Genomic DNA, 18,152 nt, shown 5'->3' on the forward strand with positions numbered 1-18,152 from the left:
AAAGCATTTAACTATTTCCCTCCAAACCAGCAAGTGTATTTGGGCCACCATGAAACCAGGGCAAGTGTCCAAAAGAGGTTGGCCAGGGAAGGCACACCCCCTTCCCACCCCTGCCACTTCCTGACTCTGATGCAAACAAGCCGGTCTCCTTACTGGTGTCACGTGAATGTACAGAGCAGACCTGCTCATTTCTGCAAGTGTAAGTAACCAAAACAAACCCCAAGTGACTCGTGAATCGTGAGCTCCTCTTATCTGAAAAACTTCCTAATAAGCACAATTAACTACAGGATCACGCCCCACTGTAGATTTCCTGTACTTCTTGCTCGCTACCTTCCCAAATGTCTATGCTGAATTCTTCAGTAATTTAAAGAAAACCTGTCCTATGTGTTCTTTGCAATTCCCTGTGTCTTTCTGGCCAACGCACCTCGTCTTGAAAACCAAGTGGGGAGCTCCTGGAGGAGACACAGTATCCCCAGTGACTTTTTTTTTTTAACTTTCTGGAGCACTCAGCACAGGAGTTGGCCATTTAGTAAGTTTGGCTTAATCGAATGGGCTTTTCAGAGGAATCCTTAAAACCTGACCACATTACGGGCAGATGGTGTAGAGAAACTGTTCCCGAGGCTTTACCATTTACAGAAGCCACTCATAACCTCCTCTGCCGAGGTTAGCCCGGAACAAGCGGTCTGCTCTCGGACGTGGGGCCCTGGTGGGGGCTTTCTTCGCTTCCACACCCTCGGGTGTGCCATGAGCACCTTTCCTGCTGATGGCACTAACGACCCCACACTCCGTCCTTCCCCCTGAACTAGACGTGGGGTGGTTCAGAATGTAATGATGACGATGGAAAGAAAAACGATGATTGCCCAACCTGGTGGCCCACCCCACGACACCCCCACATGCACATGTCCGAGCAGAGCCAAGCACCTGTGACGTACGTCGTCCATCAGAAAGACGGTCTCTTACCTGTCCGAGAAAGGGGCTCGGAAAGCAGGTGGGAGGCAAACGAGAGAGAGACACATTTTATGTAGTGGCCGACCACTCTGGGACTGTCACCTCCTGTCCCCGGCCACCAGCAACAACATACCAGGAGGGTTTAACATGCGAGAAAACCCTGGACAAGCAGGTTCCCACGAACTCTTCAATCCCAAGACCGGAAGTGTCTGTTTTTTTTAAAAACTCTAGAAACAGGCACTGAGGCAGCTTCGCGTGTGTTCCCCAGTATTCTGAGCCCCCTTTATAGGAAGTGTGTCTGACGTTCCCAAGCTGGCAGTGGAAAGAATTCAATGACCCCCCCTCCCACTCCTGCAGGATGAAATTCAAAATCTTCTGGATCCTGTGTGCATCGCTCATTACTCTCTTGTCCCATTTCTGCACACAAACCACCCGGGTTTAGACCATTCCAAGCATCTAAATGAGTAAAATGAGAGGACACAGTGGCAGGGAGGTTTGCCTGATGCTGCACAGGTTGCTAACGGCAGAGTGGGGTGAGAACTCATGCACACCAGCTCCCCGGGCCCCAGGATCTTCCTCTGCACCACAAGATCAAATCAAACCACCAATTCCCTCAAAGCTGCCCAAGTCCATGGTGTCCACTAAATTCCAACACCTTCTAAGTCTCCAAGCCAGGCTCTGCGGGAGGCAGTGAGGTTCTCCACCCTGTCCTGCAACGTTGAAGTCCTGTGGGCAGACACCAACAGGAAGACGACTCTGGGCTCTCACACCCAGAAGCTCACGCGTGCATGCACGTGTGCCACGACCGGGCCGCGTCTCTCCACGCAGCCCAAGCAGCTGCACAGTTCGATCAAATGCACTCTCTGTACCTAGTCTGCACCTGTTGTGACGCTCTACAACGGAGCTTATCTTCAAAATGGTGGGATCACCTTTCACCCTTACCCGCCCCCCCCCACCCCGCCCGCAGCAGGCTAGCCTGGGGTAGGACAGAAGCGAAGCAGAGAGAAGAAGCAACCTGGCCACTTGGAGTTCAGTTCCTCGGCAAACTGCTCATAAGGAGAAAATGGTGTTGAGTAAGCTGCCTGCTTGTGTTGTAGTCATTTGCTAAAAACAGACAACACCACCGTTTAAAACGTTACCTCGTCCCTATTAGGCAGTGCCCGGAAGTATTTAGGCACAAAGGGCCATGATGCTTGTAACTTACCTTGGAATAGCTCAGCAAGCCAAGTGTGGGGTGGAGGGAGGGTCTTTACAAAGCAAACGGGGCGAAATGTTAACAATAGGAAAACCCGGATACAGAATGCACAACAATTGGTTTTAGTTTTGCAACTTTTTGCCACTTTCAAACGATTTCCAGAGAAAATGTAAAAATTATACTCCAAACTGAGTAGCAGAAAGAACAAAAACACCTGATAGCAGAGGTGAGGCAGATGAAGGAGAAGCTGAGCAAGAAGCTTATTCAGAGAGGACAGAGGTCCCCAGAGTTGGGGGGTGGTGAGAGCAAGGACACAAAAGGACACCAAAGATAAATGGGATGGGAGTCAACAGATTACATCGTGGTCGCATCTCTGCCACAGGCTTCCTTCCCCCTGGGCATTCTCAATCGAGGCAGGCTGATGACGGATGACAAGTCCAAAAAACTTTCTAAAATTTAAGAGACTCCACCCGTCTTTGAAAGGGACGGCCTGGCCAGCGAGTGGAATCATGGGACCCTCTTGTGATGTCAACTGTACTGAGAATGTTCATCGTCTGGACAACCCAACCAGCCTCCGGGGAGCAGATGTGTGATCTCCATACCCGACAGTAGTCCGAACATGGAGAACTTCTCACTCCTCAGCATTTCTGGACCTCGAATCTCTTCCTCAGCTCTGAGCACTTTTCCTGACATTATGTCCTCACACGCCACCAGCTTGCCAGGTAAACTCTGGTGCCACTAGGGCCACAAAAATGTGGTATTTTTGGAAGCTTTTGAGTACTCTACCAGATCATGTTACAGGACTACGATTTAGTGAGAAAGTCAAATTACACATGGGGAGAAAATAATTTTTCAAAATGCTGCATTCATGGTAAGTAGTTCCTGATGTTTATTCATTTCTGGCAAGGGAAGGATGGGGGAACACATTTGTTGTCCAGTTTTTCTTTCCCTCTAGAATCTCAGGTGACTGTCTCTGTAGGGCAGGGACTTGCTGAAGCCCTGCTGGGATAAGCCGGAGAAGAGACAGGCTTCCCACCCTATCAGTAGCAACCTAGGAGGCAGGATGCCTGAGGAGCACAGCAGGGAATTGAGATGGACTCTCTAAGGACCCGCTGTTCCCAGTGTGGTCTGCGGGCCTCCCTGTGGGCCTCACCTGGGAGCTTGTTAGCAATGCAGGAGCTCAGGCTGCCCCCAGACCTGCTGAATAGGAACCTGCATGGGTAACAAGGCTTCCAGGTGGTTTCTGGAGAGGTGTGCCCGTTACAGCTGGAGGAGGACAGCCAGCCCTCCTAAACACCCATGTGCCTGTCCAGAGGACCCTTACACAGTGGCTTCCCAGACTGAGCTCTGGTTCCACTCTGGGAGTGGAGGCAGGCTGGCTTTTTACCAAGTGTTAGCAGCCATCAGCGTGTTCACACGGCCAGAGTCTACCTGAACACTCCTGGGCTGTGGGCGGGAAATGCTTTCAGTTGGAGAAACCACATAGCTTTATGTAATATAGCTATGTGATCTGTGACCAGACTCCCTCCCCTGGATCCCGGAGGAAGCTCCGAGGCTGGAACACAGACAGACAGACAGACAGACACACACACACACACACACACACACACACACACACAAACCAAGCTGCAGGAAGGTCCAGAGAAAGATGGGCAGGGCAGAAAGCGGTCATCTGGTCTGTATCTAAAACTCCCCTGTGGAGAGAATCTTTCCCAGATCTCCATGAAAATGCCCCATTTGGATTTCCCCAGGACGCCACCCAGAATAGTTCTGCTTCTCTGGGTGCAAAAGAGGGCGCTGTTTGTCTTCAGCTTTGCAATGTCATAAAGTACCAAGGTAGAGCCTCTAGGTACGTCTTGGGGGCTTGGTCACCAAGAAGAGGACTCCCAGCCTCGCGCAGCTCACCAGAGCGTTTCTTCCCTAACCCAGACATTGCAAAGACTGCACTACCCTCTGAGGCGTCCAGCCCAGCTCAGGCCCTGCCAGCCCTGTACCACAGCAGCGCGTTCCGGCTCGGGGTGCAGAGCCTGGGGTTCTCTCCAGGTGAGGCCTTCTCTGCCTTGGGCAGGCACCTGTGAGAAGCTGGAGGGGCAAGGCTGCTCCCCTCCAGGAAGGGTGCTTCCCCCCGCCCTGCCCTAGCCTTCCTGGTCCTCCCTTCCACAGGCCCCCGCAGGCCCCCGCAGGCCCGTCTCCCGAGCTGGGGGTGAAACTGCAGCTTCCGCCTGGGGTGGGCTGTTGCGGGCAGACAGACAGGGCGGCTGGGACAATGGCCGTGGCCACGGGGTGTGGGAAAGGGGCGCTGGGGAGCCACTGAGCCACCTGCCCGCCCTTAGAGGAAGGGGAGGCGAGGTGTCCGCCGGGGTAGAAGCACCTGGCCAAGGCCAAGGCTTAGTGAATTCAAGTGGTCTCTACCCGCGACACCCAACTGCCACTGGTGGGAGTGGAGGAAGGAGGGTCTCGGGCGGCTCTCGCCACCCCGACTCCTGCTTACTCTCAGAACTGCCGTCGAGGGGGCGCAGGGAGAGACCCTTGGACCACACCTGACTCATGGCCGCTTGCCTTTCTGCTTCTCCCGGCCCCTCCACCCCTGGCCACCCTGGGGCCTTGCGCTCAAACCCGACCCTTTCCTCCGCAGACTGCATTTTGAGGGATCCCCAGAACGGGGAGCAGCTGAGGCGGAACTGCACCATCTACCGGCCCTGGTTCTCCCCTTACAGCTACTTTGTCTGCACAGACCAGGAGAGCCAGCTGGAGGCCTACAACTTTCTGGAGGTGCAGCGGGACGAGGGCAGGGGGGACAGCTGCCTTCCCGAGGACCTGGCTGAGAGCATCTGCTCGTCCTCTTCCTCCCCAGAGAACACCTGCCCCCAAGAGGCCAGCAAGAAGTCTAGGCATGGCCTGGACTCCACGGACTACATCACGTCCCAGGACATTCTCACGGCCTCCAGGTGGCACCCGGCCCAGCAGAGCGGCTACAAGTGTGCGGCCTGCTGCCGCATGTACCCCACTCTGCACTCCCTCAAGAGCCACATCAAGGGGGGCTTCAGGGAGGGCTTCAGCTGCAGGGTGTACTACCGCAAGCTCAAAACCCTCTGGGGCAAGGAGCAGACGGCCCGGCCCGGGGACCGGCTCTCCTCAGGCAATTGCCAGGCCTTTAAGTAGCCTGGTTGGGGGTTGGGGGCTGGGGGCTGGGGGTGGCAGCTGTCCCGTTAGTGGGCGCCTCAGGTAAAGTGGGGAGGAAGCCCGTTCATGCCTCCAGAGAGATGTCAATAAACCCAAGTTAGTCACAGCCTTCTGTCAAGTCCTGGGTCACCTGGATCCACCTGTGGTCCTTCCCGGTCCCCATCCCATGCCCCCTTTGGCGAACGGTTGCTGAGCAACAGCAGGTCCCCCTCGCCGCCCCTCCCGCCTTCCCTTCCCCTCTCCTCCTCAAGTTTGAGAAGAGCCTCTCTAGGGGCACTTTTCAAAGTGAGGTGCCCAGATTAGCAGCGTCAGCATCCCCTAAGAATCTGCTAGAAATGAAATCTCAGATTCACTGAATCAGAAACTCAGTGGGGGCGGGAGGGAGCCTGGCCGTTGGGCTCTCAGCTACCTTCTAGGTGATTCTGGGGCAGCGCAAGCATGAGATCGCTAAACGAAGACGCTGGCTTACTGGCGGGTCCCCCAGTGGTTCCCCTGCGGGACAGCTCGGCCGGAGGGGAGGAGAGTGAACGCCCTTTACTGCGGGCACAGGGAGGCTCCCCACCGCAGCACCTCTGTGCGCTCTGAAAGCTTCTCGGCTGTTAGATCTTCCGAGGGGAGGAACAAGGAAGATCATATGGCCCCCTGCGTAAGGCAGGAAAGAGGCACGTGGGGCCGGGCGCACCCCTACCCCCACCATGTGCCCCACGATCCTTCACTTGGAAGAGGCACGCTTGCTGAAGCACGGCAGACTTGCTTCTGACCTGGGGGGCATCTGTACCTGGCTGAGCTGCGTCATGGCAAACAGGCAGGGACACGTGTGAAAACACGGCTTCCCGTCACCGAGGAGCGCAGCAGCGGGCAGCCCTGGCGGACAACCCATTTCCGAGGCGGCCTCACTACCAGCTCTGACCCAGAAACGTGGCTGAACACCAGGGATGCGGGGAGGACATCTGTCTTACCCATTACGTGGTTTTGAAAAAGAAAAGAGAGCTGAATGCTCAATGGTCTTATTTTTAGGCCTTATTTACCTCTCATTTCACCTCCCTAATGCTCCAAGGGGGCCCTCTCACCGCGGTGGGGTATCTCCTTTTCCGGGGCCCCCAACACCAAGCCTCCCTTTACCTCGGCCTCCCCCCAGCCCCCGGTTGGCCAACAGGTTGGGGTGGAAGATTGCCCCTTGCCCTTCCAGTGGCCCCACAGAGAGGCCTCTGCTTTCTGCTTCTGCTTATCCCTGTCCTGCTAAAAGGCCGGTCATGGTTCTTTTGTGAGAGGCTAGGCTCGAATCCCATCACGTCCCACGTGGCGGGACACTTCCCCACTTGCTCTCTCCCCACCTGCTACCATCCCAGCCAGAGTCCAAGAGGGTACTTGTACTGTGGGCTCCAGACCCCCAGCCTGCCCACTCCAGGGTGGGTGGTCTCTCTGGGGAGCCCTGACGTCACCCCCTGGACCCCTCAGGGGAGGGCAGCAGAGGGGTCCTCACTCTGATTTCCTGTTTCCCAAAATGCAAAAGTTACCTACACCCCTGAAGACCTCCCCTTCCGTGCAACCCCGCACACGTGGATCCCCTTGGTGGGGCCCTTGAGAAGGGAGCAAGAGGATGGGCTCACATGGGGGCCTCGTGGCCTTCCTTCAGTCTGTGGGGGAATCAGGATGACTCGGCTCTTGTCTGGCCTCACACCACCTGCCCAACCCACATTCCCTCCTGCAGGGTATATGTGTCCCAGGCACGGAGCCCGTTAAAGACAGCAAGCCATCCTGCAGCCAGGGTCCGAGCAGGGGGGGGTCACAGCACGTGCCGACTGCCCGGCAGGGGCTGGAGTTTCGTGTGAGGTTAGGCGCTCTCTGCCTCTCACACATTTACCAGCATCATTGAGAACCCCAGGGACTTTCTCAGTGCAGAGTTCCGAGGGAAGTTTCAGCACGCAGGAAATGCACACAGCCCACAAAGGCACAGACCACATGGGCACCACCCCCCAACCCCAATCAACTAGCAGGTAAGCTCTGTGGTGCCCTGAGCCCCTGCCAGGAGCTCTGCTCGATGCTCGGAAAATGCCAGCTCATTCACGCGTCATTACCGCTTTACGTGGTCTGTTTTGTCCCCATTTTACAGATGAGAAAAATGAGGCTCAGTTCCCTCACTCAGAAAAGGGGCAAAGGGTTGATCAGATCCTCTCAGCCTTCCTGCAGAGTTGGCCGCGCCTGACAAAGTACCAGGCCAGCAGGGCCTCTGCCTTCGAGGGGCTAAACGTCCTGGCCAAAGTAAGCTGGTTTCCATGACGTCGGGTTTTGAAATCCTGCAGCTTCTATCTCTCTGATGCCCTTCCCTCTCTAGCCTTCCTCCCTTTCGTGACGCCTGCTGGCAGGAAGGCCAAGTTCCCGGGAGCCAGCACCCCTCTGCCGAGCCAAGCGACAAGGGCACCACCATGCCTGCGGCCAGGTGTGGGGACGAGCCCGTTTTGACTCTGGGATGGGCATTTCAGGAACCTAGCCGTTCGGAATCCTACCTACTGCGTAGTTCAGACATTTAGTCAGGGAGTCCAAGAAATTTTATGATCTAGATGATCTTAGTTATAGCTGGAAATATCTATGATGTCATACTTTTTCAAGAACTCAAAATTTTCAAGCACTCACTCTGCAGCGTGAAAAGACCCGGGCTTGGGAGAGTCTGGAAGCAGGCACGAGCCCAGAGCCTCGGGACTACTGACATTTGGGGCCAGATGATTCTCTCTTGGGGGGTGAGGGGTCCTCCTGTGTGTGTAGGATGTTTAGCAATGTCTCTGGCTTCTATCCACTAATTATCAAACGCATCCTTCCCCCAGTTTGTTCAAACCGAAACTGTCTCCAGACACCACCGAATGTCCCCCCGGGGAAGCCACACTGTCCCTGGAAAACCACGGCACAGCCGCCTGATGAGCAAGGCTGGTCTAGCTAAATCGCACCGGAAGCCACCACCTTCCTCCCCCGTTTTCTGACCACCACCACCCCTGAGAACAGTGGCTCGCAGAGCTGATGGCCGCTGGCTTGGGAAGGGGGGTGAAGTGAGGGCAAGTCAGGCAGCAGATAGAAGAAGCAAGAAAAGACCATGGAAAAGCTTTTAGAAATAAGAAAGGTTTATTTAGCAAAAGCCACTAGACTAGTGACGACATCCAGGGAGTAAGTGCACTTTACATGAACAGAATCTTGTCCCAGAGAGTTGAACCGACAGAGTTAATGACACAAGAGTTTCAGGAAGCAGAGGGCTCGGGGTTGGTGGGGTGAGAGGAGGCGGTCAGGCGAAGAGGAAATCAAAGGAACACAAGTGCTGAACAGGAGCCTTGGGGAGAAGGAAAGCTACGAAGGGGCTTCACAGAGAGCGTTGGTAGAAGCAAGGATAGGAGTATCGTTTTCATCCCAACAAGCAGTCCGTTCTGTGCAGAGAAATTCTTTGCTGGCTCTGCACCTGGGAGAGCCTCACGCACCCAGGACTCTGCCGGCCCCTGGGAGGGGGCTGAGGCAGGCACCCATAGGGTAGGCGCCCTCCCCCGGTGTCCACTTGTCCTGTCTACAGGGCAGAGCAGAAAGATGAAAAAGGAGGAAGGCAGCAAGAAGCAATGAGGGAGGAGAGGGTGACGTCGCTGGGAAATCAGGTCTGCACTGTTCTCTGTTCTGCCCGGTGGCTGGTGACCCGTCAAGGCCCCTAGTTCCATCCAGTCTCCCGTCGCCATACCCCAGGCACACTGGGGACAGTGCAGACACGCAAACCAGCGCTCCAGGGTAGGACCCCTCTGGGGTGGGGGGCTGGGGCTGAGGCAGCTGGAAACCACCGCAGAGCATCCGAGGGCAAGGGTCCGGGATGGGTCCGGAGTCAGCGGTACAAACAGCCTCTTCAGATCCTTACTCTCTCCTAAATTCCCTTTCTTCTTTCCCTCTGCAAGCTTCTCTAAACCCTTCCGAAACTACTCCCCACCCACCCTCGCCCTTCCCCACGCCAGCCCTCCCTCTCTTGCCACATTCCACAAATCCAGTGGCTTCACGCTGGGCTCCTGCTTACACGCAGCGGCCCGAGAAGCCAGACCTTCCACAGTCCCGAACACTCCAGAAGATTCTACCGCTCAGAGCGGCCGCACCCAGGGGAGGGTCTGGGAAGCCGGCTCAGCCACACCGGATTCCCAACACCTCCTTCAGTCTGGGGCTCTCACCTTCCTGCTTCTTCCTTGTGTATCTGGACCTATTCCATCCAACGGCTAATTAGAAAAGACAGAGAAATAAACAGAACCACCCCTCTCCAAATAAATACACTGTTAGGAAAAACAACACAAGTCTGCTGTCGTCCAAACGCCCTGAAGATTCACACTCTCTTCTCTCCGGTCACTTCTCACTCACCCACACACACGTACTCACCTTCCCTCACACGGGTATACAAGCCTATCTGTACACACGTGCGCACACACATCCGTCCACACCCCATCCTCTTTCTGCCAATACCCTGGTGTGCCCAGGAAGGCCACCATAAAGCTACGTGTATTTCCTTTCCTTTGGACTTTCTAGTGTAGAAGAAACCCAGCTATTTAAGAAAAAGGGCTACGCTTTCATTTCTATAAATTATAAAGCAAGGTCGGGGTTGAAAAACTCTGTGTTTTGGGCAACCCCATCCTTACCACCGAATCCTCACAGAATACTGCTGTCTGGGTCTGTTGCTCGTTGTCCGGGTTGAAGACTTACTTCCCCACACACAAGACTCTAGCAATGGCTCGGCTCTCTCTCGAGGCAGCTTTAAATCTGCTAACAGCCACTCGTGGCCTGACTGTCACAAAGGGAGCGTGGCCTCCCTGCCATGGTTGGCCGGCCAGCTGAGATGGCGTTCTCTAGACAAGGCCTGGATGGTCAAAGACGGGTCAAGAGGGGACAGGGCTGTGGTCCCTGACCAAAGTGGCAGTGATTCTGAAGAGTGGAAAGAAACAGTCTCAGCTACCAGCTCGCGTTTGGTTTTTTTCCTGCAGTAAACACTGACCACTAACGCCCAGTGGAGGGGACGGGTTGAGAGGTAAGGCCGGGGGGTTGGGGACTTTCTCCGAGGGGAGGATGCTGTACAAGCCTTGGCCGACATGGACCCTGAGGCAAGACACGGAAGGGAGAAGGAGGCAGCCTCCACGCGGAGGAGCTGGGCTTGCAGGCAGGACGGGGTGAGGGGGGGGTGTCTCCCACACTGAGGAATCGGACCAACATCATCTGGGGCCCCAAAGGGGCTGCCCTCCCCCAGGGCTTGCACCGCAAGGGCCTGAACGATGTCCAACTCCCAGTCTCCCTCGGAAGTAACACCTCACATCCAGCTTGAGCAAACGTCCAGGTTCAAGTCATCCCAGAGCTTACCCGACATGAAACATCCCAATTCCATGATTGCGCTCGGAGCTCCACCCCGTCCCTTACCACCGGGGCATTCAACCTCTGTCATCTCCACAACGGCCTAGAGAAGGAATTCCTTCCAGAAAGTCAGGGGAGGGTTAGACAACTGGTAACATCCTGGATATCCAGACACACAGGACCTGAGCTGGCACCTGATGGCTTCCCTTTGCCGTGGGATCGAGAGATGGGGCGGGAGGGGGCTCCCCGGACCACCCCGGATGGGACAGAGCGGAGGAGCCTGATGAAACAGCCCGCACATGGCAGTTCCTCGGGCAGCCTGGCGATCCATACGAGGGACCCTCTCCCGAAGCCACCGGCTCTGGAAGGCCCTGCCCTCCCCTCCCAAGTCACAAGTGGGAGAGAGGGGCCCACTCGCCTCTGGGAGTCCCAGTTCTCCCCCATCGGACCCTCCAAAGCAGAGTCGTAATTCTTTCCTGAAACCACAGGCTCTCTGAGGTCCCTGGCTGGAGCCAAAGTCGCTCGTCCTCCCGGCACTCACCGCCCTCCACCGCGCGGGCATCCTCGGCGGTGCACCCGGCCCCGCGCCCCTCCGGCCCTGCACCCGGCCCAGCCCCGCGCCGCGGCCCGCCCTACACGGCGATCTCATCGTCCAGGCTGTCGCCCAGCTCCTGCCTCTGCAGGACGTTGAGCAGACGCGGGAGCTCCTCCTGGGACCACGAGTCGCGCTCCTCGCTCTCGTCCGTGTTGGACTCGTACTCCGAGGCGATGCCCGACTCGCGGAACTTGAGGAGCTCCAGGCCCCCCAGCAGCGGGCCCGCAGACGGCGGCAAGAAGCGGAAGCACTCCAGCTTCACCAGGCAGTCACGCCTACCTAGGGGGCTGCCGGCGGGGTGGGCCAGCTCGGCCAGGCCCGCGCCCGGGGGCGGTGAGGGCAGGTCCTCCGGCTGCGGGGTGGTGGGGTCGCAGAGCACCGGCAGACCTCCGGAGCGGAAGGTGATCTCCAGCAAGCTGTCCTGGGAGCCCACTGGAGGGGGGACAAGAGCACAGCAGCCCAGGTTAGCAAGGCGGCTGGGAGTGGGGGGGCGTGGGGGGGGGGGGGACACGAGCTGGGTACAAACCGAGAGGGCCAGAGCAGGGTCTCTGTAAGCAGAGACGGAAGCCCAGAGAGGCTTCCAGCGGCGAAATGCAGGGGCTGTTCCCAATCTGTACCTTTATGCCGCTTAAAGCAAGAGTCCCGGCCCTGCCCAGACCTACTGATCATGACCTCAATGGGCTGGACTTGGGAATATTCATTTTTTAAAAAAGCTATAGGGGACAGGCTGAGAAATTACCGGTCTCACAAGAGACACATTCGTTTTGCCGTCAGACCCAGGTTTGAATCTTGGCCCCACACCTTGCTGGTTCTGGAACCTTGAGCTGCCTTTACCTGTTTGCGACTCTCTCATGTACAAAATGGGCATAACATCTGCGACTCTGGGGGTTAGACGACATCCTGTCCGTGAAATTCTATCACAGCCTCTGGCACAGTAGATGGCCAGTGGCTCTGTGACCAGCACATACCAGGCCACGGGTCAGCACGAGGGAGGCCTGGCAATGTGCTGCCTTCTCGAACCTCCCAGGCCAGCCCGGAGGCGGCCGAGCATCTTAGGCCGGGCGCCAGGCAACCTCTGCCCGGAGCCAGCCGTGCTTTCTGGCCAGTTCTTTTCTGCCTTATGCGCAGAGCAGACACCTGCTACCAGCATGTTCGAGGCTAGAGTCGTAAACTCTACAGCGCGGGGGAGGGTAAGCTCGCGTACAGTGTGAGGTCTCCCACGGAGCCCCCAGGCAGCGTGACACCCGACAGGTGCTCAGTCTGTTTCCATTGGAAAAGCCCACGAAGAAAGCAACAGACTTCCTTATCAGGACATGGAGTGTCTGAGCCCCTTTCGAGAGGAGCCTGGATGAACATGTGGCAAGGACTCCCAGGGATGTTCAAGGTCAAGCCTGGGCTAGAAGGAGCCAAGCTCCTCTCTGACTCTGCTATTTTGCTGTTCCATGAACTGTACGGACAGGACAAATGGAGCCGCCTCTGTCTTCCGCTAGAATACCAGGGCAGGGCAGGGGCCTAAGAAAACGCCACCAAGAGCTTCAGGGAGAAGAAAAGGCGTTTTCCAGAGCCCCCACGGAGGGAAGCAAGGCTGGGCAGGGCCTCCACTTACTGGCGTTCTGTCCGGACAGCTTCAGCTCCAGCTCTTGCACCTGCTTGACCAGCAGAGAGATGTGCTGCAGCAGGTCCTTGTTCTGAAGCAGGAGCTGGTGCACGCGGGCCTGTGCCTCCAGCCGCGCGGCCGCTTCGGCAGCCAGCTGGTCCTTCAGCAAGTGAACCTGCAGATGGGAGGCGGAGAAGACGGAGGGGACGGGACAGAGAGGAGAGGGCCATGAATGCACCCAGGAGTCACCGGGGTTCCGCGGGGACCAGAGACACCTGCCATGTTCAACTCAACACAAAGAAGCCCTTCCGGGGTGGAGTGGGGACCTGGGCTTGGAATTCAGAGAAGCGTCCCTAAGAAGCTGGGTTGCTGGACCAGGGGTCTCTCTGAATGTCCCGAGTGAGGGCCATGGTGGGTCACTCACAGACCCCTCAGGGCCCAGCACCCAGAGCAAGAGGTACACACGAGCCGAGCCCCAGCCTCTGCCTCCCAAGCCCTGCCAGGAGAGTGTCTTGATGGTGAACGCGTTCCTGCCATGTGGAGGGAGGGAACTTCTTTTCCTCGTGTCTTTTAAAAGAGAAAAACAGAAATGGATATACGGGCCCAGTAGCTAAGAAGAGAGTCACAGCAACCCCGAAGTGGCCTTTCCTCTCCCCTTCCTGGGGCTCACATGGAATGGGAAGCAGGAAGCCCCACAGATGCCCTTCCCTAGTGCAGGGGTCATAATAAATTCTGCACTCTCACCTCTGGGGGCCACTTTCTTTCCCTGACTGTCCATCCCTCTTCATTTCCAGGTGCTTTACACCTGCTAGCGGTCAAACGTCTGCTGACTGGTTCACAGGAGGGCCTCCTCCCGCGAACCTGGAAGGGTGGAAGCCAGCGGTTCACAGAAGAGGGGGACCCTGTGGGAAGAGGGGGACCTCCATCCACTCTCCTCTCACAGGGGAGCAGCTGGCAATGGTGCACCCAGCCTGCTCGGGACCCTGGGTCGGGGGTCTGTTCTCGGTGCGTAACAAGGTATAAAGAGAAAACACAGCGGGAGATGGGGGGGGTGATTGTGTCAGGAGCCTGGCTTGAAGAAACTGAGTCACAAGGCAACAGCCATGTTTACGCACATGAGATTCTTGCTCTAAGTGGTGGATAAGGGGGTCTCGTGGAGGGTTTTAGAAGGTCCCTGAAGAAAGGTAGCTAATGAATTTGGCTCAAACCAAGGCAACTTACGGGTAAGAGGCTTCCTTGGACTACAACTACGGTGTGGACAAAGTCAGAGGCAGGGTGACTGGGGTGCGGCAGGTGGGGAAGGAGAGGGGCAGGAAGGGTGAGCCGACTGTGGTTCAGACAACAAATGCTCTGGATTTCCAAAGAGCAGTTGGCTCCGATGAGATGCATTTTCTCAGGGAGGAACAGGCTGAATCCAACCCGTAGTCTGGCCAAGGGACCTGCCCAGCCTGGAGAACCACACGGCTGGATGCGGCGGCTTCCCTCCTGGCAGATTAGAGGACCTGACCTTGCAGTTGCCTCTGCTTCTAAGTGGGAGCCGCTAATGAGATTAGTTGCCACTTTCCATTAGCGGTTCCTAAGGCTGGACCTGTCTCGCCCTAGGGAGGACGCCTAAGGAATGCAAAGTGAGTCTGTCCTCCACAAGGTGAGGCTCCGGACACAACTGACGTTTCAGTTTAGAAATCAGCCTCCTTTGCTGCCCCGAATCAACTATGGAAAGATCTAGAGAGTGATGAGAAGAGGGAAAGAAGCAACAGTAACATTTTAATCTGGGTATCAAATGGTGAGCGGCTGTTAAGCCTGTATCTTCTTTGGAAACTGAGGCATGGAGATATTTGACCTGAGACCCCCGCCCCGGGCATTTTCCTGGTTCTGAGAAACAGGACAGTTGCTGTGGGAAGCTCCTGGAAGGGTCCCCCCCAGGAAGGGCCAGCCTTCACCTTCCATTTGGTAATGTGACTGATTCCAATCAAGACTACCATTGAAAGGGATCTAGTGAGCAGGCGGAGTTGTTCATTATCCAGTTTCTAGTTTCTTTGGAATGAAACAGAAGCATTAGGCAGAAATTTGGAACAGAATTTTTCAATGCGCATAAGCAGAAAAAGCACAGAATTCCGTCTCCTGCTAACCGGCACCTACAGGAGGGGGCCTCCCGGCACGCACACCACGGACTCGGAGCCTTGCCCCTTGCACATGGACGTCCCAACAGACAGGCCAGTTGAGAGCACTAGACCAGGAGCTGGAATGTTCCAGACCGCTGGTGACTCTCTCTGCCACGGAAGGTCATTCCCTTCTGCCTGGACCTCACTTTCTCCGACTCTCAACGGAGGGGCCTGCCTAGAGGCTCAGGCAACATAGGATTCCAGCACCAGGGCCACTCGTCAAAGGCTCAGGGAAGAAAATCTCTAGATCCGCTAGTGACACCTAGTGTCACTTTGTGTCCCCTAGTGACTGGGGACACAAAGGGAATCTCCTCCTGCAGAAGCCGGGGTGGGCAGGGGTGGGGGAGAATATGGGGAGCTCTGTTCACAGGTGCTCAAGTTTCCCAGGGCAGGGCACCGTCCAAACAGAAAAGCCGGCCCTTGAGTCGAACGTTTCCGTCTGGCACTAAGAGCCATGAGAAAATGCCCCCCGGGTCGGCGTGCTCCTTGTGCAGATTCCATCAGAATTTTAGCTTCGCAAGTGCAGAGCTAGAACATTTCAGGTGTTTTCCAACCCCAGGAGTGCGGAAGCACACGCTGCTGCGTACAGCCAGCGCCAACGAGCCCGCTGGCTTCTGAGGCCGCCCGCGGTGGGAGCAGGCACGAGGCTCGAGCAGCTCTCCGTGCCCCTGGGAACCCCAGCCGGGCCAGGCAGAGACAGAACGGCCTGGGCTGCTTTTAAACTGGAGACGATGTGGTCGTCCCTGGGTTTTGCCCACGTGGGTCTGGCCTTGGAAGCCCGGAAATAAGGCGGCGTTATTTTCCGCTTTGGCTGGGGCCGCCTGCTCGGCTCTGTGGGCTCCCTTCCTCAAGCCCGAAACAAGTGCAGACACCACGCCCTGCCGCCCTGCCAGACTGGACCGTGATTCGTGGCCGGCATGCTGTTCTTTCAAAGAATGAAACACCTTTTGCAAAAAAGTAGGCCGTGCTCATTTCAGAAAAGGTACGAGTTCGCTTCTGCTTTCCGGGGCTACAGGGGTCTTGGGCAAGGACTATTCCGCTCACCGACGAGGTCAGCAGGAAGGCCATTGCCGGAGTGGGGGAGGAGGGGCTCAGCCCTGCACCCTCCGGCTCTGACGCCCACCCTCAGCCCACCCGGCGACACCAGACCGCCGCCCGCTCACTCTCCAGCCTACTTGCCTGGACTCCAGCTCCTCCGTGAGAAGTAGGGGCAGGGCCAGGCTGAAGTTAGGGAGCAGGCACATGGAAATGGCATGGAGAGAACCAGAGCAATTTGCCCCCCCACCCCCCACCAGACACACAAGCAGAGGCAGGCGGCGCTGTCTCAGCATGCACAAGGCGCGGCCCCCAGGGTGCTGGTGACGAGGAGAAGCCACGGGGACAAGAGCGAAGTCTAGGGCCTGGAGGTGCGGTGCGGGAGTATGTTCAGCGCTGTTTGTCTAACGAACTAGAGCGCACGCGATCGCGAAGCACAAGGAACCCATCACGGGTTTCAGAATAAGCGCGAGTAGCAGCAGGTAGGGGAGGAAGTTCTAAACAGCAGCGGTGCACGCACAGGCCGAGCCTGCAATGGCACGCTGGGAAGGAATCCGGCCCCCTTCACCCCTGCCGGTCAGCCGCAGTGCCCAGACCGGTTCCGGACCTCGACGGGCCCGGCGCAAGGCCATGCAGGTGCTGGCTATGCCCCAGCTCGGGTTCAAGGCTTGTCTGTATGGTCATTCACACCCTTGAACTTCTGGCCCAACTCGAAACAGGAAGCCAGGGCAGCCAGGCAAGCCTCATGCTGGGTCGAGAAAGCGGTCAAGGGGGCTTGGGTATTCACTATTTACATGCTGAAATCTGAGCTAGAAATGTTTGAGTGGCTGGGCAGCACCATCTCCTCCAGACCTGTAAGGCAGGGAAGGTTCCTCTAGACCAGCTCTGAACCAATTTTGGGAGAGTCTGGGAGAGATCTCAAGGTCTTAGACCAAATCAGAACAACTTGAAGGAGAGAGATCTAAGCCTGGTCCCAGGATAAGAACCAACGGGAATAGCGTAGGACAATAAATGGGGGGGGGGTGCATAAATAATGCAAGAAAGGACCCTAAGAGTGCACCTGTTTGCAAGATACTCTGTATCCTTAGCTCTACCCAGGAGGACTCGGATGTTCCCAGAGGAAAGGAAAATGCAATCCTACCTGCAGTGCTGAGCTCATAGCACTGCCCACTGGAATTCTGGGACTACTGGCAGTTTAATGAAGACGACAGAAACCTTGCAGTCTGGTGGCAATAGAGTTTGACAAGACGATTAAAAGCTGACCTCATGCTGGACACTGAGATCAATCTCACCACACGGAGAAACCAAGTGTGCCAGAGCAGATCTATTTTAAATGCACAAAGGATGTCAAGAAGACCTATTAATCTACCTCTGTCTCCTCTATGATTGTTGTTACCCAGAGACATGAACGTGAACAGGAAGCCCTTGGATCCAGTGCTACAAAGAGAATGAGAGAAGGAGGAACATACAGAGAAACTCGTAACAGAAGAAAGGCTTAGGGCTGAGTGTGCCGGGGGACACAGGAGCCAGAAGCCTCGGATACGACCCTACCACTGCTGCGTTTCCAGGCAGCAGAGAAAGACGCCAACGGCGAGTCTGCCCAGAGCCTGCTCCTGGGGAGGCCAGAGAGTGGGAGAGGCGTGTATTCAAGAAGCGATCTCTGACCCTGAGGTCCTGTCCAGCTAAAGATCCTGCAAGTCCCAGACCCTACCCGTCCCCTGCCCAGGATGGACATGCTACGCTGGCCTTCAGTCATGTCTCTGCCTGAACCGAGTGTCAACGAGGGTGCCACCAACTGCCACCCACAGACTATGAGTCGGAGGCTCAGGGCTCCCAGCCTGTGGAAGACGCCGGAACGGAGAAGGGCTACACCACAAGTGAACCGCAAACACCGAGACTCATTGTCTTCGAGGAGAGAGACCATCGACATAGGGCAGGGCTGTCCCACCGAGAAAGAGGCCCCATTCAGTAGCAGAGAACCCGTCTTAGGGTTTCATGCCAACAGCGGCAAAGCCATGATAAATTCCAGGTCTTGTGGCTTTGCAGACCGAGACTGCCACGACAATCTTCTTGTCGTGTAGATTACAGACCTGC

The 18,152-nt window shown here is 56.5% G+C and overlaps 2 protein-coding genes across 3 annotated transcripts in view; one reads left to right on the forward strand and one right to left on the reverse strand.

Annotated features, from left to right (window-relative positions):
* The window catches only part of LOC111151138 (carboxyl-terminal PDZ ligand of neuronal nitric oxide synthase protein), a 262,208-nt gene that overhangs the window by 4,722 nt on the left and 239,334 nt on the right, over positions 1-18,152 (reverse strand). Inside the window, exons 9-10 of one of the 2 annotated variants that reach the window (XM_022508925.1) lie at positions 12,871-13,036; positions 11,306-11,696 (exon numbers count right to left, since the gene is read on the reverse strand). In XM_022508925.1, the coding sequence (XP_022364633.1) occupies positions 11,306-11,696; positions 12,871-13,036 (557 nt within the window). Of the gene's footprint in view, positions 1-11,301; positions 11,697-12,870; positions 13,037-18,152 lie in introns of those variants that run through there. The other variant, XM_022508926.1, reaches the window with a different exon arrangement.
* LOC111151139 (spermatogenesis associated 46) lies at positions 2,763-5,305 on the forward strand. The gene is made up of 3 exons (XM_022508927.1): positions 2,763-2,865; positions 4,073-4,186; positions 4,779-5,305. Exons 1-3 carry the CDS (start codon positions 2,763-2,765, stop codon positions 5,303-5,305), a joined length of 744 nt encoding a protein of 247 aa, XP_022364635.1.

The sequence above is a fragment of the Enhydra lutris genome, unplaced genomic scaffold (genome assembly GCF_002288905.1).
Source record: "Enhydra lutris kenyoni isolate GAN:26980312 unplaced genomic scaffold, ASM228890v2 scaffoldscaffold25, whole genome shotgun sequence".
NCBI classification, from domain to species: Eukaryota; Metazoa; Chordata; class Mammalia; order Carnivora; family Mustelidae; genus Enhydra; species Enhydra lutris.

What these genes read in the sequence shown, in the direction of transcription:
- LOC111151139 (XM_022508927.1), top strand. Translation starts at nt 2,763, where the DNA reads ATGGAGAACTTCTCACTCCTCAGCATTTCTGGACCTCGAATCTCTTCC. An exon ending in ACACGCCACCAGCTTGCCAG is followed by an intron (nt 2,866 to 4,072) that starts GTAAACTCTGGT and finishes TCCCTAACCCAG; the next exon opens with ACATTGCAAAGACTGCACTA. An exon ending in GAGCCTGGGGTTCTCTCCAG is followed by an intron (nt 4,187 to 4,778) that starts GTGAGGCCTTCT and finishes TTTCCTCCGCAG; the next exon opens with ACTGCATTTTGAGGGATCCC.